This window comes from Bubalus kerabau, chromosome 17 (assembly GCF_029407905.1).
Source record: "Bubalus kerabau isolate K-KA32 ecotype Philippines breed swamp buffalo chromosome 17, PCC_UOA_SB_1v2, whole genome shotgun sequence".
Classification (NCBI taxonomy): domain Eukaryota; kingdom Metazoa; phylum Chordata; class Mammalia; order Artiodactyla; family Bovidae; genus Bubalus; species Bubalus kerabau.
In genome coordinates this window covers 57,504,411-57,532,015 of record NC_073640.1, presented here as the reverse complement: position 1 = coordinate 57,532,015, position 27,605 = coordinate 57,504,411, and the positions used below count along the sequence as shown (strand labels likewise).

Here is a 27,605-nt window from a genome sequence, read left to right as displayed (position 1 = left end):
TAAGTCTAAGGAATCTGGTGCTTATTTTTTACTTATAGCCCCATTTCAAGCACCTGGTAGCCACACGTGACCAGTGACCACCATATTGGACAGCACAGCTCGAGACACTCGAATGAAAACCCAAAGCAAATCAGGGTGGCACATTTCCATTTCTGGCCATAAACATTCTGAGAGCATCAGTACCGTGCCCTGCCTCAAGTCAAATCTCAGTAGGTTAACAGTGAATGTTGACCCCACAACTGGAGCATAGTCCCCGCTCACCACAATTAGAGAAAGCCCCATGTAGCAGTGACAACCCAGTGCAGCCAAAATGGATAATTTTTTTTTTTTTCTTAATGAGTGTTGAACCTGGAAAAACCATTCCAGAATCGAATTTTGGTGGTCAGAAAGTAAAACTTCAACCTTTACGACGGGCCCAGGGTAATAACCCTGATAAAGGCGGGAGGTCAGCCGTCTCCTCTCCTGGACAGAGTTGTAGCCCAACCCCCAGGGGTGCGACCTGAGGCTCCTGGGCCACCCCTGGGGCCAGGCTGTGGTGCCACTGAGGCTGGGGCCTTCACCACCCTCTCCTCTGTGTTCTCTCTCCCTCCCTTCTCTGCAGCCTTGTTTTCTTACATCTCAGTGACATTTCTGTCTGTCCAGATACATCAGCGTCCAGCTGTCCACTCCAGGTTTGAGACACGCCTGCCTTTGGGGCTGTTGGTGATGGTTCTGTGAGAGCGAGTGGCAAGAATTCTTCCACCTGAGATCCCTTGACTGGCATTATTTTGCCCCATTTGTTTTATCAGTTGCTCTTCTTTGTTCCTTGAGCCGCTTGAAAGTAAGCGGCACGCTACGGTTCTTATATTAAACCTTTCCGGTATTGATTTACACACACGCTTTCATAGTCAGGTTTGTCAAGGTATAGTTTGTATCCAGCTTAAAAAAAAAACCTTTTCTTTGAGTTTTGATGGATACAGAGTCATGTGACTACCTCATAGTCTAGCTAGAGAAAAGTCACTTTCACCCTCAGGACTCACCCTTTTGTAGTCAGCACCTCTCCCATCTCCAGCCCCTGGTAACCGCGGATCCGTTTACTGTCCCTGTAGTTTTGGCTTTCCAAGGGAGTCATAGAAATAGATGTATATGGGATGCAGCTTCTAAATGTGTGCGTGGTTTTGAATCTGGCTTTTCATCCACGTTGTTGCAAGTATTGGTGGTTCATCGCTGTTAGTTCCTGAGTACTACCCCACTCTGTGGATGATGGGAGACACTGTTTATCTAGTCACCAGTTGAACGTTTGATTTGTTTCTAGTTTGGGGCAGAAGCTTAGAATTTTTGACAGACACGAGCTTATTCCTTTGGCCTGAAGAAATGGCCACATTATTGCCCCACACATGTGTGTGTGTGTGCCGGTGTGGCAGTCCTTTTCCACTGACAGCACGCCTCTGAACTTTGGGAACCCGAGGATCGTTCAGAATCAGTCCTGGCGGTGGGAGTGGGTTGTGGTGCCCAGGCAGGGCCTGGTGGTCTGGTATGAGGGCCTCTTTGCTGCACAGAGGCCCAGGAGTCTAGATGTACCGAGGGACAGCCTGCATGGTTTGGGTTCAGGGTTTCACAGGGAGGGACAGCATCTCTTATGTGTCAGTGTCCGGGGCTCCAATGTGGTTCAGCGCCTGCCCTCAGGCTGCACTCGGGACCCAGGGCGGGTGGTGGGGACAGGGGTGAGTGCAAGGGGCTGTCTGTGTCCCCAGGTGGAGTCCAGCAGGGTGTTGTGGGGTCTGCACGAGGGGTGAGGGGGGGAAGTCCTGTAGTGGAAGCCACGGCGAGGTAAGACTCCATCCCCAGCACAGGATGGGCACAGAAGCCCCAACTGCAGAGCGCAGTGGGGAAGCTAAAGGCACGGGGCCCCAGGAGGTGAGCATGGGAAAGGGGCCCACCACGCTGGGGATCAGCAGTACCTTCAGGAGGCTGTCCTGGGGGCCAGCACTGCAGTTCATTTAGTTGTTGAGTCCACTGTGTGGCCCTGTGTGCTGAGTACCGCGCTCCAGGCCGGGGGCAGCAGTGAAAAGATCTACATGGCCTCGGTCCCCAGCAGAATGTTCCTGCTGAGTGCTGGTGTTCTGGGCTGAGTGGTGAGGAGACACGCAACCTAGTCTTGGGGGCGAGGGGAGTGTGGCACATTCAGTGGCTGGCGGTGGTATCCCTCCCCGGGTCGAGAGGAAGCTCATCAAGTTTGTACCTGTTAAATGAAGCGTAACCTGGTTAGGTTTTGCCCACACCTGAGGGCACCGAGTTGCCCCTGGAGGATCTGGCAGCGCAGGGCCTAGCGGCACGTAAGCACAGGCCGCCCTGCCTGAGTGGGGAGGGGGCTGGGGCAGGGTCCTGTTTAGAGGTGCCGGGGCCCAGGCTCGAGGCCCCATTTGCACACTGGCCTTCCAAGAGACGCAGGCAGATCCGCGGTGTCAACTTCGGCACAGGATCCCAATCCGTGGGATGTTCCACTTGAATCCAGACTTTGAAACTGTCCCTCTGCCCTGTAATAGGCCTTAGGTGGATCCTGGGGGTCTTGCCCTTGTGGAATTGGTAGTCATCAGGCCAGGAATAAAGAGATGCAACTACATGTAAAATCTTTTTTTTTTTTTAATCTTAACAAAGCTTGGATAGTGCTTTGGAGGGATCTGATGGTGTTCCCATAGTGAATACAGGAGACCAGGCCTGTCACTCTGAACTGACCTTTTAATAAGAGACCTCAGCAATTGGGGGGCATGGAGCCATACATGGAGGGAAAAATGAATGCCCAGACAGAGGCCCGGTCCAGTGAGGGCCCTGTTGCGGGGGGAAATGCTTAGCTGTCCGCGGGGCTGAAACACAGGGTTGGGTACTTAGGCAGGAGGAGTCCGCGCACCGCGAAGCCCTCCATAGACACCAGCCCTGCTATCTGGCCCTGCGGGTCCTCATAAGTGCTGGCGGTTTGATTGCAAGTGTGGTGAGGCGGTTAAAATCCAAACAGAACCATGAGCTATTAGCTGTGAAATAGATGACACAGCTGCACCGTGGGTGAACCTGGAAAACGTCACGATGCTCAGTGGAAGAAGCCAGCCACAAAAGGCCACATATTATAGGGCTTCGTCTATAAGAAATGTCCAGAATAGGCAAATACATAGACAGACAGGAGGTGGGTGGTTGCCAGGAGCTGGGGGAGGGGAAGTGGGGCGTGGCCTCTCGATGGGAGCGATGACTTCATGGGGGAGCGGCCTCTTGATGGGCGTGGCGTCTTCTGAAAAGGGAGTGGGGAGTGGCCGCTTGACAGGCGTGGCGTCTTCTGAGGGAGTGGCCGGTTGGTTGGCGTGGCATCTTCTGAGGGGAGAGTGGTAAGTGGCCGCTTGACAACATGGCGTCTTCTATGGGCGTGGTTTCTTGACGGGCGTGGCATCTTCTGTGGGAGTGGCCTCTTGACGGGCGTGGCATCTTCTGTGGGAGTGGCCTCTTGATGGGTGTGGCATCTTCTGGGGGTGTGGCCGCTTGGTGGGCGTGGTGTCTTCTGAGGCGGGGAGTGGGGGTGGCGTTTTCTCTGAGGTGACAGATCTTGATAATTGTGGCGATTGTACAACATTGAGAATGTACTTGATGTCTGAATTGTCGACCTGGAAATGGTGAAATAGTGCATGGTATGTTGCATATATTTTACGGCAGAATAAGAATGGCTGCCCTATCAGCCGGTCACCGGGAGTGGATGCGTAGGTGGTACGGGGGCGATGATTTCTGTTCCCGAGAGGTTTCGGGGTTGGTGGCCTTATGCTATAAGGGTCTCGGGGGGCTGAAGCACTTTGCTTGGAGAATTCAGGTCTCACCTGAATTCTCACCCTGGAGGGGAGCATTACCACCTGCCCCTCCCCATCGTGACTCGCAGATGGCTTTGTTTTTCTCGCCTGCAGATGCTGGCGGACGATGCGGAGGCGGGCGCCGAGGATGAGAAGGAGGTGGAGGAGCTGAAGAAGCAGGGCATCAACCCCCTGCCCAAGCCGCCCCCCGGCGTGGGCCTCCTGCCCACCCCGCCCCGCCCGCCTGGCCCCCCGGCCCCCACATCTCCGAATGGCCGGCCCATGCAGGGTGGCCCCCCGCCCCCACCCCCACCCCCGCCCCCGCCCCCCGGACCCCCTCAGATGCCCCTGCCAGCGCACGAGCCGCTGTCCCCACAGCAGCTGCAGCAGCAGCAGGACATGTACAATAAGAAGATCCCCTCCTTGTTTGAGATCGTGGTGCGGCCCACAGGGCAGCTGGCTGAGAAGCTGGGCGTTAGGTGAGTGCCCAGCTGGCCAGCATGTGGTATCTCTGGAGCCTTCAGAGCCTGGTCAGAGCCCTCCTCAGGCTGCAGCTCCCGCCTTTCTCTGCAGCCTCTCTTACAGGCACCATTGTCTCCTTCCAGGTTCCCTGGACCCGGAGGACCCCCTGGGCCAATGGGCCCTGGGCCCAACATGGGACCCCCAGGGCCGATGGGGGGCCCGATGCATCCTGACATGCACCCCGACATGCACCCCGATATGCACCCTGACATGCACCCCGACATGCACCCAGATATGCCGATGGGCCCTGGCATGAACCCTGGCCCACCCATGGGCCCCGGCGGCCCTCCTATGATGCCCTACGGTCCCGGAGACTCCCCGCATTCTGGAATGATGCCCCCCATCCCACCAGCCCAGAACTTCTATGAAAACTTCTACCAGCAGCAGGAGGGCATGGAGATGGAGCCGGGACTCATTGGGGACGCAGGTATGCGGGGCTCAGGGTGGGGGCCGACTGGGGCCTGCACAATGGAATGTAGTCAGGAATATTGGGGTTTCCTTCCTTGGTCTGAGTCTTTGAAAACATAAATCCAACTCCATCTCTGTTCCATAAGTGGCTGAACCTTTTCAGTGATGTAGGATTCACCACCCTGTTGAGTCTGGGCGGGGTGTTATCATCACTATAACTTAGTTTCTTGTAAGTTTGCTGGGTGTGTGTGGACTGGGAGTGTGGGAAGTTAGGGGGTGGATGCCAAATGGTGTACACTTTATGGCTGAGGTGCCCTCCGCCAGTGGCCTGCTTCTGGTGGTTCTTGGCTTGGAGCTCCCTTTCGACTGTGCTCGTTCTATTGCCACACTGACCGTCTTCCTTCCTCCTTTCCTTCCTTTCTTGCTAAAATGAGAACACGTGTTGTTAACAACCTAAATGTCCGGCTGTCAGGGTGCTTGGATGACAGTGCTGCTTGACAGGAGACGGTGTGTAGCCTCTAGGAGGATGGGAGGTGTCCAGGGGGCCAGGCGTGCTTCCAGGCCTGGGGTCAGAGCAGGCCTGGACTGCGTTTCAGTGGCGAGAAGCAGACAGGAAACATGTCAATAAGCGTGCCACTCATGTTGGCGTCGGTCATTGCTGGAAGTAAAGCGGGGTGACGGGTGACGGGTGGAGGTGGGCTGGGGGCGGCTGTCCTCTGGTGCGACACCGCCTGTCCGAGGCGTAAGTGAGAAGCAAATGGGAGAGGGATGTGAAGCGGGAGGAAGGCTTGGCTTGGGGGGAGCTGCAGCAGGTAGAGGTTCCAGCCAGTCACCTTGTTGGTGGACTCCCCAGGTGTTCGTGTGGCTTGGGACAGGACAGGGGAAAGAATCACACGAGACTCTGTGGGCCATGGTGAGGTGTGCTCGGCGGAAGAAGGATGGGGATAGCAGAGGAACACGGGGGCCATGGGTGCTTATAGCAGCTGGAGGGGAATCTGGGAAGCTTGCAGGCTGCCCTGGAGTCACCCTGGGCAGAGGTGAGGCGAGGGGCACCCAGGGTGACTGGGAGTCAGCAGGGCTGGGTGTGGAAGCACCATGAGGCCAAGGGGCCAAGGCGGCAGGGTCAGGTGGGGATGCCTGTGGGGGGCAGAGTCTATGGGCAGGTGCCCACGCTGTCCCTGGGGCTGGAGATGCTGCAGAGAGCCAGGTTGGGAGGAAGGAGGGCAGCACTTGCGCTTTGGCTGCCGAAAGCACGAGGTGCCCATTTAACACCACGTGGAGTCAACGACGGGCATCAGGGACCTGACCAGGCTGGAGGTCGGGGTAGAGTTTACGCTGGCGTCTAGTATGTGGAGACATAAAAACAGGTGTGTGGGCAGGGCTCCAGGACAGTGACACGCTCTCACATGAGAAAAGCAGGTGACCCTGACCGGAGGGGTCTCCTCCCCCTTTAAACAATGGATGTGAGATGCATGAAGGTCCAGGTGGGGAAGCAAAAAGTCTGTCCAGCTGGTGATATCTCTGGAGTAATTGGCTCAAATGCCCATATTGTGAAATCTACCCTTTTTGTGCCGTTCAGTTGCCTTTGATAGTATTCAGCGTTGTAAAACCATCAGCTGCAGGGGGGCCTGGGTGAGACTGTTGTTTAAGGAGTGAGGCTGTGGCCCAGAGCAGCCTGGCACACCGAGTTCCCATGTTCTGAAGTTCAGAGGCTGGAAGAAAGTGGCTTTTCCTGTTTTGCTTTATACGATTACATAGGAAGTATTTCGGAGAAGGCAATGGCACCCGACTCCAGTACTCTTGCCTGGAAACTCCCATGGGCAGAGGAGCCTGGTAGGCTGCAGTCCACGGGGTCGTGAAGAGTCGGACACGACTGAGCGACTTCACTTTCACTTTTCACTTTCCTGCATTGGAGAAGGCAATGGCAACCCACTCCAGTGTTCTTGCCTGGAGAATCCCAGGGACGGGGGAGCCTGGTGGGCTGCCGTCTTTGGGGTCACACAGAGTCGGACTCGACTGAAGCGACTTAGCAGCAGCAGCAGCAGGAAGTGTTTATCTTTCTAAAAAGATTTAAGTGTTTGACTCCTGGAACCTTAGCTTAAATTACGGACTCCCTTTCTTGGTAGAGCTGGCCGCATTTCAGCTGCTCAGTAGGGGCGCTGCACGCAAGGTGCAGATCGGGGCTATTTCATCATTGCAGAATGACCTGTGGGCAGTGCTCACTGGACTCTGTCTCCAACACACACACACACACACAGTCTCTAGGTGCTTCGTCACAGACCTCCACATGCTGTTCCCCTCATCCTCGGCTCTATCCTTAGCATTTGCGAAGGGAGGCAGCTAGTGCCGGACGCTGCCCACCCTTCAGGAGAGATGGCAAGCCCTTCCGCCTGGTGCTTCCTAGATGCTGTGCTGGAGAAACACCCCCACCCATCCCATTCCCTTAAACATAGCAGCTGCCCAGAAACATTTGTGGAAGGAGAAGGAATCGCCCGGCAGCCTCTGGGTGGACTTGTAGCCATAGCAACGTTTTGGTGTATTTTTTTCTTTTCTTTATGGGTCTTTGTTTACTGTGATTGAACTCATATTATGAGCTTACTGTGAGATTGAGTGTTTTTCTTTATTTATTTAGAGACGATAAGATTAATGCTCATCAAAAGTATTTAAAACAGATGGGAAATATGTGGAGTAAAAAAGTGAACGATGCCTCAACCCCCTCCCCCAATCTCATTCCCGCCGCCCCCCCCCCCCCCCCCCCCCCCCCCCCCCGCTCTCATTCCCAGAGGGCCTGTTCTCCGTCTGTCTTTTCAAAGCCTTTTCTTTGCGTTTTATAAACATTCGTATGCCGTTCCGTCCTGTTCTCACCTCATGAGCATTTGCCCACGTCACTAAACCTCACCGTGAATCCCATTCTCAGTGGCTCCGTCCTAGTTGGGACCTCCCCCTCCCCCTTTGGCTGCTCCGTCCCCTACTGCTAGGGCCCCTCCCCAGAAGGGTAGGAGGGCGTGGGCTGTGCATTCTCACCCATCGCCATCAGGGGTGGTTTTCCAGCTGAGGGCACGGGTGGGTCGGAGTTGGTGCCGCACGGCCCTTCCCGACATGAACGCTCGGTTCTTCCCTGCCACAGAGGACTACGGGCACTACGAAGAGCTGCCGGGGGAGCCTGGGGAGCACCTCTTCCCCGAGCACCCTCTGGAGCCAGACAGCTTCTCTGAGGGAGGGCCCCCAGGCCGGCCGAAGCCGGGCGCCGGTGTCCCCGACTTCCTGCCCTCGGCCCAGAGGGCCCTGTACCTGAGGATCCAGCAGAAGCAGCAGGAGGAGGAGAGAGCGAGGAGGCTGGCTGAGAGCAGCAAGCAGGACCGGGAGAATGAGGAAGGCACGTGTCCTCCCCCGGGGCAGGGCTCTCCCCGATGGGCGCGGGCCGTGGCCACCCTGTGGGGAGCTGTGGGGCGTGCCTAGGTCCGGGGTCTGCATCAGTTAGGAGCCTGTGGCTGGGAGGACTCCTGCGGAGAAGGGCGAGACCCTGGTCCCGTGGAGGAGGGCAGTGGGCTGGTCCCTGGAGGAGACCGCACCCTCTCGGAGGAGGCTGGAGGGAGACGCTCAGCCCCTGCTCCCCAGACTGTGTCCTTGGGAAGCCCCGAGATGAAAGCCAGTCACTGACCAGACCAGTAACAGTCCCCGCCTCAGCTGTTGAGTCTTGTGGGGCCAAGTGGTGCCCTGGTGGCATCTGCCTTGGGGGGAATGGGGCAGACAGAAAAGGCATCTGGAGCGTGCAGCCAGGAGCCGGGGAGCAAGTGAGGCAGTGAGAATGGGACAGTCCCCTCCCCGGGGTCTCCAACTGCACCTGCCGAGGAGGCTGGACATGGGCCAGCTTCTGCGTCTGCTCACCTGGCCCCGCCTCTTAACAGCTGGTGACTGCCTGCCCTGGGATGCGGGAGCACTGTGAGGGGTCTGGGAGCCCAAGCTCACTGAGAGCCCAGGCGGCGGCTGCTGCTCACGGGCACTCAAAGCAGGGTCTGCCGTGGCAGGGTCTGAGTCTGCCCAGGTGAGAAGGCAGCGCCGGAGCCTGGGGCTCAGGAGTCTGAGCTCAGGCCTGGCTTTGTCCCCGATCTCGGGGTGCTGTGTCGGTGCCTCTGTTTTCTCATCTGTCCAATGGGCGTGGTGACAACGCTGTATCCTGGGTGGTTGTGGCAAATAAGGCAAAGTCCTTAGCTCGGTGCCGATACACAGGGAAGGGTCCGTCCACAATAGGCAGAGACCTGCCAGGCTCCGTGCTTGGCCTGAGCTCCCTGGCTCTTCATGCCATTCTGTGGTGATGGGGAGGGTGAGCAGCAGGTGTTTTAAGCGAGAGAAATAGAGGTTCTGAGAGATAAGAGGTGGGGAGCAGGCTACTGTGGGATCCAAGAGGGCTGGCGGCAGGTATGGTGGCCACTCACCGTCTCCCTGCGCCTGTGTCTCGCTCGCAGGTGACACTGGAAACTGGTACTCAAGCGACGAGGATGAAGGTGGGAGCAGCGTCACCTCCATCCTGAAGACGCTGAGGCAGCAGACGTCCAGCCGGCCCCAGGCTTCTGTTGGAGAGCTGAGCGGCAGTGGGCTGGGGGACCCCCGCCTCCAGAAGGGACACCCCACGGGAGGCCGACTGGCCGACCCCCGCCTCAGCCGGGACCCCAGGCTCTCTCGCCATGCCGAGGCTTCCAGTGGGTCAGGCCCAGGTGACACTGGACCCTCTGACCCGCGACTGGCTCGCTCCCTACCCAGCTCCAAGCCCGACGGCGGCTTGCATTCCAGCCCTGCCGGTCCCGGGGGCTCCAAGGGGTCTGGGCCATCCCCGGCGGAAGAAGAAGAAGGGGAGCGAGCCCTGCGGGAGAAGGCCGTCAACATTCCCCTGGAGCCGCTCCCTGGGCACCCGCTGCGGGACCCGCGGTCACAGCTGCAGCAGTTCAGCCACATCAAGAAGGACGTGACCCTGAGCCGGCCCAGCTTCGCCCGCACTGTGCTCTGGAGCCCTGAGGACCTGATCCCGCTGCCCCTGCCCAAGCAGGAGGCGGCGCCCCCCGTGCCTGCCGCCCTGCAGTCCCTGCCGGCGCTGGATCCCAGGCTACACCGCGCCGCCGCCTCGGGGCCCCCCAACTCCCGGCAGCGCGCGGGCAACTCTGCAGATGCTGGTGCGGCCGGCTCCAGCCTGCCTGACTTTGAGCTCCTCTCGCGCATCCTCAAGACTGTCAACGTCACCGGCCCCTTGGCCACCCCTGGCTCCGGCGACAAGCCCAGTGACCCCCGAGTGCGGAAGACGCCCACCGACCCCCGGCTGCAGAAACCCACAGACTCCTCCACTGCCTCCTCCCGGGCAGCCAAACCTGGCCCCGCCGAGGTGCCCTCTCCAACTGCCAGCCCCAGCGGGGAGTCCTCCCCTCCAGCCACCGCCCCCTACGACCCCCGTGTGCTGGCAGCTGGCGGCCTGGGCCAGGGCGGCGGGGGCGGCCAGAGCAGCGTGCTGAGCGGCATCAGCCTCTACGACCCCAGGACTCCCAACGCCGGGGGCAAAGCCGCGGAGCCGACCGCCGACGCGGGCGCCCAGCCCAAGGGCCCTGAAGGCAACGGCAGGAGCTCTGCTGCTGCCAAGGCCAAGGAGCCCCCATTTGTCCGCAAGTCCGCCCTGGAACAGCCCGAGTCCGGGAAGCCCGGGGCCGACGGGGCCACAGCCACGGACAGATACAACAGTTACAACCGGCCCCGGCCCAAGGCCGCCGCGGCCCCCGCTGCCGCTGTGGGTGCCCCATCAGCAGAGGGCAGCCTGCCCCAGCCCGGCGTGCACAACCTGCCCGTGCCCACCCTCTTCGGGACCGTGAAACCGGCACCCAAGACGGGCTCCGGAAGCCCATTTGCTGGCAACAGCCCAGCCCAAGAGGGTGAGCAGGACGCTGGGTCCCTGAAAGATGTGTTTAAAGGCTTCGACCCCACCGCCTCCCCTTTCTGCCAGTAGTGTTAAGCCGGAGTCCGGCGCTCCCTGCACCCCACCCTTCCCAGGGCAATATTTAAGGGCAGCGACCAGAGTTGGGGCTTGGGGGGAGGGGGGAGGGGGTTTGGGTGTTCTTTCTTTTCTTTCTTCCTATTCTGTTTTCTTTTTTCCTCTCTCTATCTTGTTTTTTTTTAAGTAGTATCTTCTTTAAAACATATGAATTGTATATAACCATCTTTAACTTCTGGTCAGTGCTGCGGGGCTGCTAGGTGCCCTCCAACAAAACCTCCACGTGCATGTGAGCAGTCGCGAGTCCCCTGGGCCTCAGCCCAGCTGGCACTCCGCCTGGCCTGGCCGGGCCCGATTTTCAGGGACTCCCTTAAAGGCTGGGGCCCCAGTCTGGTGGCTGGGGGTCTGGTGGGTTTTCTGGGCAAAGTTGGGCCCCTCCTCCTGCTGCCCCCCCCACCCCACCCCCCAGGACGAAGGGAGCAGCAGGCGTCGAGAAGGCACGAAGTGTTGCATGAGCAAGAAGAGCTGGAGCCGAGACGGCGGGCAGGCCCCGCGGGGAAGCAGGTCTAGGCATTTCTGCGTCTCCTCTGCAGCGTGCAGGCCATGATGACCCGCTTCAGGGGCCAGTGGAAGCGAGGAAGTATCAAGAAAGAAGAGCCTTTGGAAGCTGCCTGGGCCAGGAGAAACAAAGTCCTTTCCCACTGCTGTCTCGTCTGGATTCACCCGCAGGGCCCCCCTGCCCCCGCCCCCCTCTGTCCAGAGTTCACCCGTGAACCCACGCCCGCCAGCCTGCGGCAGAAGACTCCGGGGTGAGAGATGGACCTGGAGTCGGCAGGGCTGGTGCGGGGCGGCGGCCCCGCAGACCGCGTGCTCTCCGTCAGTATTAGCCCCTGTCTTGTGGCCATACCTTTCTCCCCGCATGCCAGGCTCTGTCCTGGGCCCTGGAAGGCAGAGTCATGTGCCCAGTGTGCCGGCCCCGGCCCCTCTGGGGACAGCTCAAGGATCCGTGCGTGGCTGTGCCACCATGCTCCCGACGGAGGGAGCCGGGGTGGTGGTTGGCAAAGCATCGCCCTCTCTCCACACCTCCTCATAGTGTACCTTGAGGGCCCGTGGTTTTGGTGTGTTTGGTTTTCTTCCAAGCCAAAGGGGGCATGGGTTCAGAGGCATGTGCAGTGTTGGCTTTATGGCCACGTCCAGGAAGTGGGTGAGGACACGGTGGGAAGCTGGCCAGGGCCAGGAGGGTGACCGGACCCCAGCTGTGAGCGGGGCAAGGACCCCACAGCCCGCGACCTGCTCTTCTCATCTATCCGGCTGAGCCGGGAAGGGAGCCTAAAGGGCTGCCCTGGGCTCCCCACTGCCCCCAGGACCCTGGCTGAGCTCCTGTCCTGTCCACAGAGCCCAGAAGAGGCCCACGCCGTGACCTGGGGAGCTGGACACGGCCTGTGTTCCCACACATGCCCGCCCACTCCTGCCTCGCTCCTCATCCTGCCATCTCGGCCACCTCGCTTAAGAGCGCTGACTTCCTGCTAATAATGAGGAAGCCTGGTGTCCCAGCCAGCCAGAGGGTTGCCCCTCCCACCTCCCTGGGGTGGGAGGTTAAAGAAGGTCCCACACCCCCTCCCCAGAAAAGGAACAGTCGTAGAGTCTGGTACCAGAAGCAAGGGCTGGGGAGGCACCCCCACAGGGTCAGAGCGCCATGATCAGGGGGGTTTGGTTTGTCTTTGTGTCTTTTTCTGTTTTTTTTTTTTTTTTTTTTTAACAATCATTAATGAGATTTTTCTTCAGCCACCAGTGTTGGCCTCAAAGCAGAGGGCTGCAGCCCCTGGTGTTTGTAATATAAGAAAGAATACGCAGTGTGGCTGTGGTTGGGTGTTGGGTTGTTTGGTTTTTTTTTCCCCTCCTTTGAGAATTTTCTTTTGTAGAAGCGAAATGAAATACTTTTTTAAAACTGAAATCTGTGGATGAAATAGAAGCTGGAACCCTCCTCTTGGAACATTCAGCCTAAGAACCTCATGGGACTATGAATTCACCCAAAATTTTCATTTGCCATCAGGCCGAGCTTTTAAAGAAAAAAAATAAATTGTTCTCTAACCAGGATTGTAACAAAAGTGTAAATACTATTTCAGAGTTGAAAGTTGACGGTGCAAATATGTATATAACGTACTGTATTTTTACAATGATCGTCGCATGACTCTATTCCGCCCCCTTTTTGTACTCCATATCTGTCTTCCAGAAACACCACCTGTCCTTTCTCCTGTGGTCTCTTAATCCAATAATTGTATTACTGCCATTAAAGGATGCAGTTATTTTAAAAAAAAAAACAACTAATCTACGGATCTTGTCTCTCTCTGCTGCCCCCAGCACCCTTTGCCCCAGAGATGACAAGGGGGTGGGGGGCGCAGCCTTGCAACCAGGGTCTGTCCTCAGCGGCCAGACAGCCTCCGCTTCCCCCGGCTCCAGCTCTGGACACCGGCGACCCACGCGGATCACAGAAGAGGCCAGGGCTGACCTCAGGACCATGGGGCTGGCTTAAACAGGGGTCCTGACTGCTGTAGATTGAACATTTGTGTCGCCTCAAAATTCCCCTGTGGAAATCTGTTTGCCCAAGACAACAGGGTTTGGAGGTGGGGCCTTTGGGAGGTCAGGAGGATGAAGCCTTTGTGAAAGTTATTAGTGCCATTTTAAAGAAACCCCACAGAGTATCCTCACCCCTTCCATTGTGTGAAGGTGCGGCGTGAAGACAGCCATCCGGCAAGAGGGTGTTCGCCCAATACTGAGTCTGCTGCCACTTGACCTTGGACTTCCAGCCTCCACAGCTGTGGGTTTTAGTGGACTCACAGATTCCCCTCTTGCTAACCTGGGGTCATGCTCTGCGAGGGAGAGACGGGAGCAGGTCTTGGCCTGGAGGGTAGCCACGTCTTCTCGGGACTTAATTTGGTTTCTGTGTTTTGATGGGCCTCTCTCAGTTTTCCATGACTGCCATATAAATTATACAAGCCAAGTGGTTTAAATCAGAAACAGTGAAATAAAAAAAAAAACGAACTTGATACCTTACAGTGCTGGGAGTCAGAAATGTGACATGAGTCTCACTCAGCTAAAATCAAACTTGTGGGGCTTCCTGGAGGCTCAGTGGTAAAGACTCTGCTTGTCAACCCAGGAGATACCAGTTCCATCCCCAATCCAGGAAAATCCCACATGCCAAAGAGCAGCTAAGCCCATGCACCACAAATTATTAAGACTGTGCTTTAGAGCCCAGGAGTTGCAACTACTGAAGTCCAAGTGCCCTAGAGCCCCAGAACCTGTGCTCCACCACGAGAAAGGCCACTGCAATGAGAAGCCATGCACCGAAACTAGAGAGGAGTCCCTGCTCGCTGCAACTAGAGAAAAGCCTATACAGCAATGAAGAACCAGCACAGCCAAAAATAAATAAATCTGGGGTCCGATATTTGGAGTGTTTCTAATTCATCCACATTGAGTATGGCCGATTTCACCTGTAACTCAGGACTCCCCCTCAGCTACCTTCGACAGGCAGGAACCCATCATCCCAGGTAAGAGGGTTGGCAGGGCGGGTCCAGGCTTGGTAAAGTCCAGGTGAACTCTGAATTCACCCAGGTTCAGCCCCTCTTCCACACTGCTGGTCTGGGACGGCAGCACCCTTTGTGATGGCAAGACGGCTGGAGGGGCTTCCAGCCTTTACCTCCTCATGCAGCCAAGCAGAGAAGCAGAAAAGAACCTTCCCGTGTATCTATGAGCCAGGTTCACAATTGAGAAAGGAGTATGACAAAGCTGTATACTGATTGTCACCTCGCTTATTTAAGTTACATGCAGAGCACATCATGCGAAATGCAGGGCAGGATGAATCACAAGCTGGACTCGATTCCCAGGAGATGTATATACAACCGCAGAAGGCAGATTTTACCACTCTCATGGCAGACAGCAAAGGAACTAAAGAGCCTCTTGATGAAGGTGGAAGAGGAGAAGTGAAAAAGCTGGCTTAAAACTCGACGAAAAGCAAAGATTGTGGCATCCAGTCCCATCACTTCATGACTAATAGATGGGGAAAAAGTGGAAAAAGTGACAGATGTTATTTTCTTGGGCTCCAAAATCACTACAGGTGGTGACTGCAGCCATGAAATTAAAAGACACTTACTCCTTGGAAGGAAAGCTATGACCAACCTAGACAGTGTATTAAAAAGCAGAGACATCACTTTGCTGACAAAGGTCCATCTAGTCAAACCTATGGTTTTTCCAGTAGTCATGTGTGGCTGTGAGAGTTGGACTATAAAGAAGGCTGTGTGCTGAAGAATTGATGCGTTCAAATTGTGATGCTAAAGGAGCCTCTTGAGTGTCCCTTAGACTGCAAGGTAATCAAACCAGTCAATCCTAAAGGAAATCAACCCAGAGTATTCAATGGAAGGACCGATGCTGAAGCTGAAGTTCCAGTATTTTGGCCACCTAATTCAAAGAGTTGACTCATTGGAAAAGACTCTGATGCTGGTAAGGGTTGAGGGCAGGAGGCGAGGGGGGCGGCAGAGGATGAGATAGTTGGATGGCATCATCGAATCACTGGACATGACTTTGAGCAAACTCCAGGAGATGGTGAAGGAGCGGGAAGTGGGATGTGCTGCAGTCCATGGGGTCGCAAAGAGCTGGACACGACTTACCGAGGGAGCAACAAGGGGCAAGGAACTGCTTCCCAGAAGCCCCTCAGGCTTCTGCCCAGTCACTTTGGCAGGCTCAGATTGTGTGCTCCTCCCTACCTTGGTCCACAGCAAGAGGGCAACAGAGGTCTCACGTCTGGTTCTTAGACGTCAAAGATCCAGCATCCTTGGCCAAGCACGTGGCTACTTGGAAGGTGAACATGCTCGTGGGGCTCGTGCAGGGGGAAGACGGTGCAGGAGTTGTTGGAAGCCGCAGTGGTGATACAGGCATCATTCGTCTTTAACGCGTGGACCTTCTCCAGACCAGATCCTGTGGTCGGCACCAGGCTCTAACAGGGATGACCCATTGGCTGGAATGAAGTCTGCAAAGAGAAGGCAGATGGCACCTGGGGCTTGGAAGGTTAGCAGGCCCTGGAGAGCCTTGAAGGCTGTGTTCCAGATATGGGCAGAGAAGAGCTTGTATTCAAGTTTCTGTTTAGTTGCTCAGTCGTGTCCAACTTTTTGCAACCCCATGGACTGCAGCCCACCAGGCTCCTCTGCCCATGGGATTTCCCAAACAAGAATACTGGAGTGGGTAGCTGTTCCCTTCTCCAGGAGATCTTTCCAACCCAGAGATCGAACCCAGGTCCCTTGCATTGCAGGCAGATTCTTTACTGCTGAGCCAACCAGGTCTCCCAGGTGACTCCCAGGTCTCAGTGGCTCATCCACAGGTCAGCAGGGGGCTCTGCTCGTCACAGTCACCCAGGGACCCACATTGGCTGAAGCACCACCCCTGGGAAAACTTGGCAATGGTGGGGGAAGTGGAGAAGAACCCACCAGCTCTAAAGTGCTTCTTCCCCACAGTCAAGGACTTCAGTTCTGCTGTTTCCTTAGCTAAGCAAGTCTGGAAGCCAGCCTCACTTCAAGGGCATCAGTCAGTTCAGTTCAGTTGCTCTGTCGTGTCCGACTCTTTGCGACCCCATGGACTGCAACACACCAGGCTTCCCTGTACATCACCAACTCCCGGAGCTTGCTCCAACTCATATCCATCCTGTTGGTGATGCCATCTAACCATCTCATCCTCTGCCTTCCCCTTCTCCTGTTTTCAATCTTTCCCAGGATCAGGGTCTTTTCCAATGAGTCAGTTCTTCGCATCAAGTGGCCAAAGTATTGGAGTTTCAGCTTCAGCATCACTCCTTCCAATGAATATTCAGGACTGATTTCCTTTAGGATTGACTGGTTTGATCCCCTTGCTGTCCAAGGGACACTCAAGAGTCTTCTCCAACACCACAGTTCAAAAGCATCAGTTCTTTGGTGCTCAGCTTTCTTTATGGTCCAACTCTCACATCCATACATGACTACTGGAAAAACCACAGCTTTGACTAGACAGACCTTTGTCAGCAAAGTAATGTCTCTGCTTTTTAATATGCTGTCTAGGTTGGTCATAGCTTTTCTGCCAAGGAGCAAGCGTCTTTTAATTTCATGGCTGCAGTTACCATCTGCAGTGATTTTTGGAGCCCAAGAAAATAAAGTCTGACACTGTTCCCAGTTTCCCCATCTATTTGCCGTGAAGTGATGGGACCATAATCTTAGTTTTCTGAATGTTGAGTTTTAAGGCAGCTTTTTCAAGGGCATCAGGAGGTGCATTTCCACTGTGTGTCCAGTAGGCGGCGAGTTGGAACTACTTGGAGACCCAGCACGCCTGTTTTCCACGTCAGCCCCAGCCCTCCAGCCCAAGTGCTCCCGGGCGTCCCTCACTGTTTGCAGGTGCCGTGCCACGGGCTACATCGCCAACTGCTGAGGTGTGGTGGCCTGGATCCCTCGCTGCAGGGAGCGTCGTTGTCTTAAAATGTGAGTTGCTGCGTCTGGAAATACGCCACCGGTTTGCGTGGAGGCCGCGCCTCTACTGCCTGCTCCAGCCAATGAGTGAGCTGACAGGGGTGGAGGGTGGGATCCAGGGAATGAGGGTTGGTTGGGCGGAGAGAGGGAGAAAACTGGCATCTCATCTAAAGATCCTAATCCTATTGGATCAGGGCCCCACTTTATGGCTTTATTGAACCTTAATTACTTCCTTAAAAGTTAGGGCTTCAGCATATCAATATTTGGAAGACAATTCAGTTCATAGCACGCATTGTATCCCTTCTAGCATATCTCCAGTAGCTCAGTGAAAGGCAAAAACTTTCACATTCTTTATTTCTTCTGGTGGTTACTCTGTTTCTCTCAAGATACGTCAACTTTAGGTACTTCTTGTCAACTTCCTGCTCCCTTCCCTCCCCCTTACTTTCAGGCTGCTCTTCGAATTTCAAATACCATGACATCTCATTCTCCGAGTCTTATTCTCTCAACCAGCACTGCCCCCTAGAATGTTCCACAGTGGTGAAAATGCTCTCTCTCCATGTAGTCCAATATGGCAGCCACTGGGCACATGTGGCCACTGAGCACTGAAACTGTGGCCAGTGAAACTGGGGCGCTAAATTTTCTTTTTTGGTTAATATAAGTTAAGTTTGGGGCTTCCCTGGTGGCTCAGTGGTAAAGAATCCACCTGCAATGCAGGAGACTCCAGTATTCTTGCCTGGAGAATTCCATGGACAGAGGAGCCTGGCAGGCTGCAGTCTGTGGGGTCACAAAAAGTCAGACACGACTGAGTGACTAACACATGCACACAGAACACGTGAGTCAGTGTTGGCTCTGTGCTGGGTGGCTTTGCATGCATTGAAAAATTGTCACAGCTCCATGAAGTTGGTCTTATTATGTTCCCATTTCACAGATAAGGAAACTGAGGCCCGGGAAGACTAAGCAACTTGTCCTAGATGGATAGCTGCTGCTGCTGCTACTAATAAGTCACTTCAGTCGTGTCCGACTCTGTGTGACCCCATAGACGGCAGCCCACCAGGCTCCCCCGTCCCTGGGATTCTCCAGGCAAGAACACTGGAGTGGGTTGTCATTTCCTTCTCCAGTGCATGAAAGTGAAAAGTGAAAGTGAAGTCACTCAGTCTTGTCCGACCCTCAGTGACCCCATGGACTGCAGCCCACCAGGCTCCTCCATCCATGGGATTTTCCAGGCAAGAGTACTGGAGTGGGAGATCAATAGCTACTGAGTGGCAAAGTCAGGCTCCAAATACAGACAGTCTAGCTCCAGAGTCATCTTGGGGAGAGAGCAGCTCCAAGGAAGAGATGCCAGGGTCATCAGAGAAATCCAGAGCAATGCTCTTCCTTTCCTCTTCATCAGTATCTGATCAGGAAAACTGAAACCACTCCAGGCATTTAAGCTAGGGGAAATATAATTAGGGAATTGGACACCAAGAGGCTGGAAAGGCTGGAGGGTAAAAGAGGCATAATCAGGTTACCACTGATTAGTAGCTGCAGGAAGCTGCTAGAATTCCTAGGGTCGGCGTTACAAGAAAATGATGGGGTAGGGAGTTCCCTGGCAGTCAAGTGGTTGGGACTCCATGCTCTCACTGCAGAGGGCCTGGGTTCAATCCCTGATCAAGGAACTAAGATCCTGTACTGTGGTGTCACCTAGAGACTGCGACTGCTCTGTTGCCAAAGTAGGAACCAGGCTGGACCCCTGAAGTCTCAGCTTGGCAGCTCTCTCTCAGGGCACTGCCAAAAGCAAGGGGGGAAAAGACTTCTGTGTGTGTGTGTGTGTGTGTGTGTGTGTGTGCCAAGTCACTTCAGTCACGTCCGTCTCCGTGTGACCCCACGGACTATAGCCCACCAGGCTCCTCTGTCCATGGAATTCTCCAAGCAAGAATACTGGAGTGGATTGTCCCATTACCTCCTCCAGTTTTTATTTTTTACTGCCTTCCAACTGCCAGAAACCAATAGGAAATCAGCTGGCAAAGAGACAGAGAAATCGTTTGCAGGCTTCTAGCCCCAGATGCAGAGAGGAAGGCATAGGAGCGAGCGTGGGTCTAAGACACACCGACTGTCTTCCTCATGTCCTGGGGCTGTCTTTGAGGGGCGCTGTGAAGACTTCTGCTGTGTGGGCTGCCACTCTTGCAGGGGACCCAGCCCTCACTTTGTTGTGTCCTCAGAGTCACAACCCAACTATCGAGGAGGCTCAGCAGTAAAGAGGAGATAGGACAAGCTGGTAGAGGAGAGGGGGAGATGACTCCTTCTCCCTAAGCCCTGCTTAACCCTCCCTTTCTTCCCGGCAGGTCCCAGGAATTATCAGAGCGGGCTCTGCGTCTTCCCTGGAAGGAACTCTACTTCACTCTTCCTGACACAGCTCACTTTATCCAGTCTTCTGTCTGTGCTCATACACCTCATGGAGACCTGATGTGTCTTCATGTAGGGCCTTGTTAAGACAAATAGCCAGTGCTCCATGCCAGCGGGCATCTAAGTGCCAAAAGCACAGACCGTATCTTGTGGGAGGTGAGCCCCAAAGGAAAGCCTGGAGAGGGAGTGAGTGGAGGCATGGGTGTCCCGGAAGGACACAGCTCTCTGATCTCCCGGCAGGTGTACAGGACATAGGATTGTCTTGTACAGTCATGCAGGTTTCTCACTGAACAAGGACATCACAAGTAAAGGGGGCTCATTTACATGGAAATCATAGGTTTGTAAACTAATGACCATTTTCTAGCAAGTGGCAGAAAAGGTCTCTTGTTCTAACCAAATTAATGTAGCAGGACAATTTCTCAGGTGAGTGGAGATTCCCCCAGTGGCTCAGTGGTAAAGAATCCCCTTTCCAATGCAAGAGACACAGGTGACTTGAGTTCAATCCCTGAGTTGGGAATATCCCTGGAGAAGGAAACGGCAACCCACTCCAGTATTCTCGCCTGGAGAATCCCATGGACAGAGGAGCCTGGTGGGCTACAGTCCAAGGGGTTGCAAGGAGTCGGACATGACTGATCAACTGAGCGTGAGCATGGACACAGTAAAGGAGAGTCTTGATCCTTGGTGGGTTGGAGGCCAAGGAAGTGGGAGGGAAAGGAAGGGACTGTGTGAGGGAACCCCCAAGAATCCCAGAGGAAGACACCAAGGTGGAGGGAGGGGCAGTTTGCTGGCGTAGACATGAGGTCAGAAAGGGGAGTTGCTTCCAGCAGAAAGATGGATGTACAACTCAGCGGGGTCTGAGAGGCAGGGAGAACAGAGGTCCCATCCAGAGCCTTCAAACCCCTCCATCTCGTCTCCTCACATCTCTTACTCCAACAGCTGCTTCTCCAGAAGTGGACGGAAGGTCAGTGTCCACCCAGGGGCATCCAGGTTCGGAGAGGCATAGGACACTGAAGCTGTAGGGAACGGAAGAGCTCTGGGGACACTGGGAAGGGCCCAGCTGCTCCTGTGGCTTGGCCTGCTCTGACAGTTCTGCTTTCAGAATGACGTTTCTTGGGAAACAGGTGAAGGTCCTCAACAGGCACAAACTTCCAGTTAGAAGATGAATGCATTCTGGGGACCCAATGCGTGGTGAGTCCGGGTAACAGCGCTGTATCGTACACCTGAAGATTGCTAGGACGGTAGATTTTTTCTTTTAATATCTACTTATTTGGCTGCACCAGGTCTTAGTTGTGGCATGCAGCATCTTTGATTTTTGTTGTGGCATGCGGGATCTTTAGTTTTGGCATGTGGGATCTAGTTCCCTGACCAGAGATTGAACCTCGGGCCCTTCTGCATTGGGAGTGAGGAATCTTAGCCACTGGACCACCAGGGGAGTCCCAGGACAGTAGATCTTAAATGGTCTCACCACACGTTAAAAAAAAAAACAGTGGTACCCATGTGAAGTGAAGGAGGTGTTCAGTTCAGTTCAGTTCAGTTGAGTCGCTCAGTCGTGTCCGACTCTTTGCGACCCCATGAATCGCAGCAGGCCAGGCCTCCCTGTCCATCACCAACTCCCGGAGTTCACTCAGACTCACGTCCATCAAGTCGGTGATGCCATCCAGCCATCTTATCCTCTGTCGTCCCCTTCTCCTCCTGCCCCCAATCCCTCCCAGCATCAGAGTCTTTTCCAATGAGACAACTCTAGCTAACCTTATAATGAGGTACTCACTTCTTAATATATATTGCATATCAAATCATCACTTTGTGCATCTTAAACACAAACATATACTCTAATTATATCTCAATAAAGCTGGGGAAAAGAAACCCAAATGACACTTCTGCCCTTCCACTCAGCCACCCCAGCTTACAAAAGCAATCTTCATGGTAAAATCTTTTGAAAAATCCCCCCAAAATGGGAAGAAGAAAATAAGTATTATCCAGAATCTCATAGGGGCTTTCCTGGCAGTCCAGTGGTTAAGACGCTGCACTTCCACTGCAGGGGGAACGGGGTTTGATCCCTGGTTGGGGAGCTAAGATCCTCCATGGCCAAAAGATAGGGAAAAAAAAAAGATTACCCAGAATCTCATAAACCAAGTTATTCGGATTGTCACAGGGAGACCTGATCCTTCATGTAGAAAACCCTCACAACCCACCACCTCCTCTTCTCTGGGTTCATCTCTTCACTTTCTGGAATACATCCTTGAAGTTATTTTTACAAGGAAGAGAATACCTAGGTGTGGGAGGATATAATGTGGAGAGGTGCATTTAGTCAAGAAAAATACTATATACAAGCAGTAACCAATCAGGAAATTAACAGAAAAATCAGATAAGCTTCCCAAGAGCAATTAAAAAACCAGGAAGTAGCCAAATGAAGAATGCCAGAGAACTTCATGGAGATGTCAAATAAAAACAACTCTGGACTGAGATAACTTTATTCAAAAAGCCCACTTGCAGTAAGGAGAATGCTCTGAGCTCAGAAATATGCAAGCTTCTCAGAATCAAACAGAAAAAGTCTTTACTTGTCTATGGTAAGAGGGGTTCCCCATAAAGGGGAAGTTGCTTAGTTGAGGAAAAGTAACCACCGTGGTTGGCAAAACACTCAGGAAGTGTGTCTTCTATGGGTCAGCAGTTCTCAGGAGAAGCTGACAAGGGGGCCCGTCCCACTTTTCAGTCCTCAGGAGGCGAGGGAAACTATATTTGAGGGCGAGTGGGGAGAAGAGAAGCCAGACTTAAGCTTGCTCAGAGCAAAACAGAGGGTGAGAAATGAGCCATGAACACCTCGTTGGACAAAATATTGAAATCTTGTTCAAGGACGACCTGAATAAATGGCTGATCTATGGGCTTCACAATATGCCGTTGTAATCCACCTCCATGTTCTGAAATGGCCTGCCACCAAAGCTGATTCTTTACCTCTTGTTTATCTCTTTGGTTCATTGAATTCACTATTGTGTCCAGAGATGTTGGAACAGTCCCTGACGTCTAATCAGTTCTTGATACAAATATATTCTTTTAAAACAAATTTTAGGGCTTCCCTGGTAGCTCGGGGGTAAAGAATCCACCTGCCAAGGCAGGGGACATGGGTTTGATCCCACATGCTGCGGAGCAACTAAGACCAGGAGCCACAACTACTGAGCCTGTGCTCTAGAGCCTGGGAGCTACAACTGCTGAGCCCACGTGCCCTAAGTTTGTGCTCAGCAACAAGAGAAGCCACCACAATGAGAAGCTTGAGCACCACAACTCAAGAAAAAGCCCGAGGAGCAGCAAAGACCCGGCACAGCCAAAAATAAATAAGTACAATTATTTTATTAAAAAATTTTAAGAGAATTCCTGGTGGTCCACTGGTTAGGACTCTGCCGAGGAGGGCCCAGGTTCAATCCCTGGTCCAGGAACTAAATTCCTATAAGCCAAGTGATGCAGCAAAAAAAAAAAAAAAAAAAAAATTATATATATATATTTTAATGGAGCTATAATTGACATAGAATACTGTATGAGATTGTATTGTAACTATGATAATTTGACACACAATGATCTGTACATACAATTACACATTGCAGTATGATTACTACTGCTATCTTGGAGCACCTCCATCGCATTACGTAATTATCATTTCTTTTCTTGTGGTGAATAAAAATATTAATATATTCACTGTAAAAGGCCACCATTGCCTGGTCCCACCCTCCAATCCACAGGTCCTGGTGGCGTGGCTCCAGAGTGCGGCTGGAGCATTAATGTTTGTCTTAACAAAGTTCCTGGATGATTCGTATTAGAACCACTGATCTAATCACAAGTGCAGAGGCCACTGGCCAGCTCTGTCTCTTTAAAAATGATTTGTTTTCTCTGCTCTGACCCTTTCTGGTATTTAATTTTTCCCCCTCTCACAATCTGCCTAAACCATCTCACCAGCCAAGAATGTGAATAATGTGTTTCAAATATTTTCAGTTCCCATTTAAGCCCATTTAATGCTTGTTCACTGCCAGCAGTCAGACTATCTTTTAGACTATCAGCCTATTTGAACTCCCTCCCCAAGTTTAACCCCCAATCTGCCTCTCCCTCCATAAAATCCAAGCTCTTCCCAGTGGGAGATGAAGGAGCAGAGGGCAAGAGGGGCCTGGCCCAGCAGGTCGTGTAGTCATGGTTTTGGTAGGAGGGCAATGGAAAGCTGTGGAAGGTCTTCCCCTTCATGGGAGGGTTTAAGCTGGGAGAGACATCACTAGATGCTCATTTAAAACATCTGAGGAATTCCCGGGTGGTCTAGCGGTTAAGACTCCCTGCTTCCAATGCAGCAGGCATGAGTTCAGTCCCTGATTGGGGAACTAAGATCCCACATGTGTGATGAGGGAAAAAAAAAGGAATCCTACAGAAGTGAGTTAACTGGGTCGTTCAGGCTCGGGGTCTCCCATGACCTTGGGCTGGGGCCGGGATCACCCAAAGATTTGATAGGGGCTGGAGGGTTCACTTCCAATTAAGTTCACTCGTGTGGCTGGCATGCTGTTGCTGAATGTTTGTAGGGAGCCTCAGTTCCTCTCCACGTGAGCCTCTCCGCAAAGCTGCTTGAGTATCCTCGAAATGCAGTAGCTGGTTTCCCACAGAAAAGGTGATTGGAGAGAACAAGGTGGAAGTCATAAAGGACCTAAAAGATCCAGTCTTGAAGTCACACTGTCACTTCCACAGCATTCAACTGGTCACACAGACCAGCCCTGATTTGATGTGGGGAGTGACTGTATACAAAATGTGAAGATCACTGGGGTCATCTATTCTTTTAAATTTACTTGGCTGCAAGAGGTCCTAATTGTGGCAGGTGGGATCTCAACCTGCGTTGAGGGATCGAACCTACGTCCCCTGCATTGCAACGCGGATTCTTAACCACTAGATCCCCACGGAGGTACTGTGTGTTTCTTTTCAGTAGATGCACTTTGTAACCTGCATCTTGTGTTCAAAATAAATAATATTTTTAAATTAAAAAAATTATGCCGTGGGAAAATATTCAGTGCCACTGGTCAGTGTTCATTATTGACTGTTACATGAAAAAAATTAAGTTGTCTAACGGCAATCTTTTACACCCGTCTAGAAAAAAGACGGGATAGGAATACAACAAAATATTACCAGTAACCGCTCATTGGTGGGATCGGTGATGAGTTTTACTTTCTCCTTTGGAGTCTTCGAGATTTTGCAAACGTTCTACATTAAGTACCACGAGTTTTGATTTTTTGACCGTTAGAATTGTTATTAATAAAAACTACAAGTCCCGAAAGACATTGCGCCTCCAGCTTCTGAAGACAGGCCTTCCCTCGATGCAATGAACGCTGGGATTCGCAGTCCATCCCCGAAGCAAGGTGGGACGCACAATACCGGCACAGATGACAGAGGAGGGATCACCACCATTTCGACCAGTGGACAGTGCGCACTGGTCCTGAGTGGCGCGCGGACAACCAATAGATAGGCGGCTAAGCCTGAGTGACGTGTACTTCAGCCTACGGGCGGCCCATGGGGCGGGGCGGGGCTCGGCGGCCGTAGTGCGAACCATGGGAGGCGGCTGGTGGTGGGCTCGAGCCGCCCGCCTTGCCCGACTCCGCTTCCGGGGGGCGCTGCTGCCGCCTCCGCGGCCCCGGAGCGGGGGCGCCCGGGGGTCCTTTGCCCCTGGCCATGGCCCCCGCGCTGGGGCTTCGCCGCCGCCCGTGTCCGAGCTGGACCGCGCAGACGCCTGGCTCCTCCGGAAGGCGCATGAGACAGGTCTGGGGCTGGAGCTGGGGTCAGCCTGGATGGGAGAAGGGGTTCCGCCTAGCCAACCTGCCCGCGCGCACGAGTGGAGGATGGGGGTGGGATTTCTGCTGGAAACGGGGCCCGAGCTTAGAAGGGAGAAGGGCTTCCGTGTAAGCGCAGGGAAGCGGCTGGCAGTAGGAGCGCAGTCTGTGCGCACAGGAGAAGGGCTTGCGGATGGGACGGTGGGTCTGGTTTATGGGTTGCAGTAGGAATTGGAGAGGTTGGTCGGGCCAGGACAGGGAGCCTTATCCAACTGCGCTGTCTAGATGGGAGAGGCTTCCAAAGAGGGCTACGGGCGGGGGAGTTGAATGCAAGAGGGGGCCTGGTTGGAGGGGCCAGTTCGGGTTAGGGGACCACTCTGCATAAGGCGGGAGCGTAGAGCCCCACAGAAGAGGAGGGAAGTTCCGGATTGGAAGAGGGAACAACCAATAGAAGAAAACCTCTCTACTGATTGGAGGGCGTGGTGCTCTTGGCTTAGGGGGCGGGGCTTCACGTGGGCCTTGGAGGTCCTGATTGGAGAGGAGGTCAAGATACAGGATGGGACAGGGGTTGGGGGGATTGTAACCCGACCAGTCCCGCTAGTGGCATACCAGGGACTTGAATGGATGTGAATGACATCGAGGAGGAGCATACCCACTAGCAGTGAGGTTTCAGAAAGCTGAAGGGAAGGCTGGAGAGAGGCCTGGGAAAGAGGGCGGGTAACAATTTGTTGGGATCTGAGAAAGAAGTGGGGCGGGGCGAGCCCATGGGGGTATCACGTGTGGCAACGACGTTGACCCACAAGACCTCTTGGGATCTTCCTGTCCTGATTTGTTGTTCAGTCCCTCAGTCATATCTGACTCTTTGCGACCCCATGGGACTGCCAGCGGGCCAGGCTTCCCTGTCCTTCACCATCTCCCCAAGCTTGCTCAAACTCATGTCCGTTGAGTCGGTGATACCATCCAACCATCTCATCCTCTGTCACCCCCTTCTCTTCCTGCCCTCAATGTTTTCCAGAATCAGGTCCTCAGATTCAGGTTCTGCAATTTTGATCCTAGATCCTCCTCAACTCATGTCTTGCATCTTTGGTGTTGCAAAGTTTGGGGTGGGAGGGACTCGGAGATGGAGACGTGAGAGGGTTTGGGGCAGATAGACTTTGGTAGGTGGGCCGCCCAGACAAGGTGGGGATTTAGGGCCACACAGGGTGGTCGGATGAAGAGGCACCCCTCGGTTGGACTATCCAGACTGGGGGGTTGAGGGCAGGGTTTGGGCTGACGCTGACTTTTCTGCCCTGCCGCCACCCCCAGCCTTCCTCTCGTGGTTCCGCAATGGCCTCCTGGCATCGGGCATCGGGGTCATCTCCTTCATGCAGAGCGACATGGGCCGGGAGGCTGCCTACGGTGAGTGTAGACCCCCTGCACCCCGCAAGTTAGACTCTGTCCTGCCCCACCCAGTCACCCCCCCCATAGTAAATGAACCCCTCCTGCTTCCCGCACTAGAAGTGCGTCCTTCATTTGTGAGTGTCCTCCTTCTCCCCACCTCATCCCTACCTCATGGGCACCGGACCCACCAGATGGGGTGGCTCAGGGCAGGGCTGTGGGTCCGTGCCCTTTCCAATCTGACTTCTCAGCAAAGATGTGGGTCCCTGTCTCAGCCCCTCATGCTGCCCTCACTCCCATCTTATCTTTGCTCTCAGACAGGCCTCCCCGCTCCAAGCCCTAGCCACCCCTTCTGATTCCCTCTCATGTCCCCAACCTTGGCTCTGTACTATCCCTCACCCTGCCCTTGAGTGCGCCCCATCCCCTTTCTAATGCCACCTCGGGGCCCCAACCCGCCTGGGTCCCCAGGATCGGGCTCTCTGACCCCGGTCCCCCTCTCTGTCCCACAGGCTTCTTCCTGCTGGGCGGCCTATGCGTGGTATGGGGTGGCGCCTCCTATGTGGTGGGCCTGGCGGCGCTGCGGGGGCCCATGCAGCTCTCGGTGGGGGGCGCGGCCGCGGGCGTGGGGGCCGTGCTGGCCGCCGGCCTGCTCTGGGCTTGTGCTGTCGGCCTCTACATGGGCCAGCTGGAGCTGGATGTAGAACTGGTACCCGAGGATGACGGAACCGCCACGGCCGAAGGGCCTGATGAGGCAGGCCGGCCTCCACCTGAGTGAGCCATGGGGAAACGGCCGGGCGCTGGCCAGCCTGGCCCGGAGGACCGGGAGATTAAAACCTGACCCTTCCCGCATTCCAGATTCCGAGTGGTGGTTTCTTTGGTGGGG

At 54.3% G+C, this 27,605-nt stretch overlaps 2 protein-coding genes across 7 annotated transcripts in view; both read left to right on the top strand.

Moving 5' to 3' along the window:
• Nucleotides 1-13,028, top strand: part of ZC3H4 (zinc finger CCCH-type containing 4) — a 38,439-nt gene extending 25,411 nt beyond the window's left edge. For 4 of the 6 annotated variants that reach the window (XM_055551423.1, XM_055551427.1, XM_055551428.1 and 1 more), the window contains 4 exons: nucleotides 3,918-4,282; nucleotides 4,409-4,752; nucleotides 7,861-8,109; nucleotides 9,200-10,784. In XM_055551423.1, the coding sequence (XP_055407398.1) occupies nucleotides 3,918-4,282; nucleotides 4,409-4,752; nucleotides 7,861-8,109; nucleotides 9,200-10,719 (2,478 nt within the window). In that variant the 3' untranslated portion in view covers nucleotides 10,720-10,784. Of the gene's footprint in view, nucleotides 1-3,917; nucleotides 4,283-4,408; nucleotides 4,753-7,860; nucleotides 8,110-9,199; nucleotides 10,785-11,297 lie in introns of those variants that run through there. The other 2 variants (XM_055551425.1, XM_055551429.1) reach the window with 2 other exon arrangements.
• Nucleotides 13,029-25,086: 12,058 nt separating this feature from the next.
• On the top strand, nucleotides 25,087-27,571 carry TMEM160 (transmembrane protein 160). The gene is made up of 3 exons (XM_055553094.1): nucleotides 25,087-25,334; nucleotides 26,651-26,743; nucleotides 27,232-27,571. The coding sequence occupies exons 1-3, from the start codon at nucleotides 25,127-25,129 to the stop codon at nucleotides 27,495-27,497; spliced, it is 567 nt and encodes a 188-aa protein (XP_055409069.1). The 5' UTR covers nucleotides 25,087-25,126; the 3' UTR covers nucleotides 27,498-27,571.
• Nucleotides 27,572-27,605: the final 34 nt, after the last annotated feature.

Excerpts from the sequence above, each read along its gene's own strand:
- TMEM160 (XM_055553094.1), top strand. The coding sequence starts at position 25,127 with ATGGGAGGCGGCTGGTGGTGGGCTCGAGCCGCCCGCCTTGCCCGACTC. Across the intron at positions 25,335-26,650 it reads CCGGAAGGCGCATGAGACAG|CCTTCCTCTCGTGGTTCCGC; the intron begins GTCTGGGGCTGG and ends CGCCACCCCCAG. Across the intron at positions 26,744-27,231 it reads GGGCCGGGAGGCTGCCTACG|GCTTCTTCCTGCTGGGCGGC; the intron begins GTGAGTGTAGAC and ends TCTGTCCCACAG.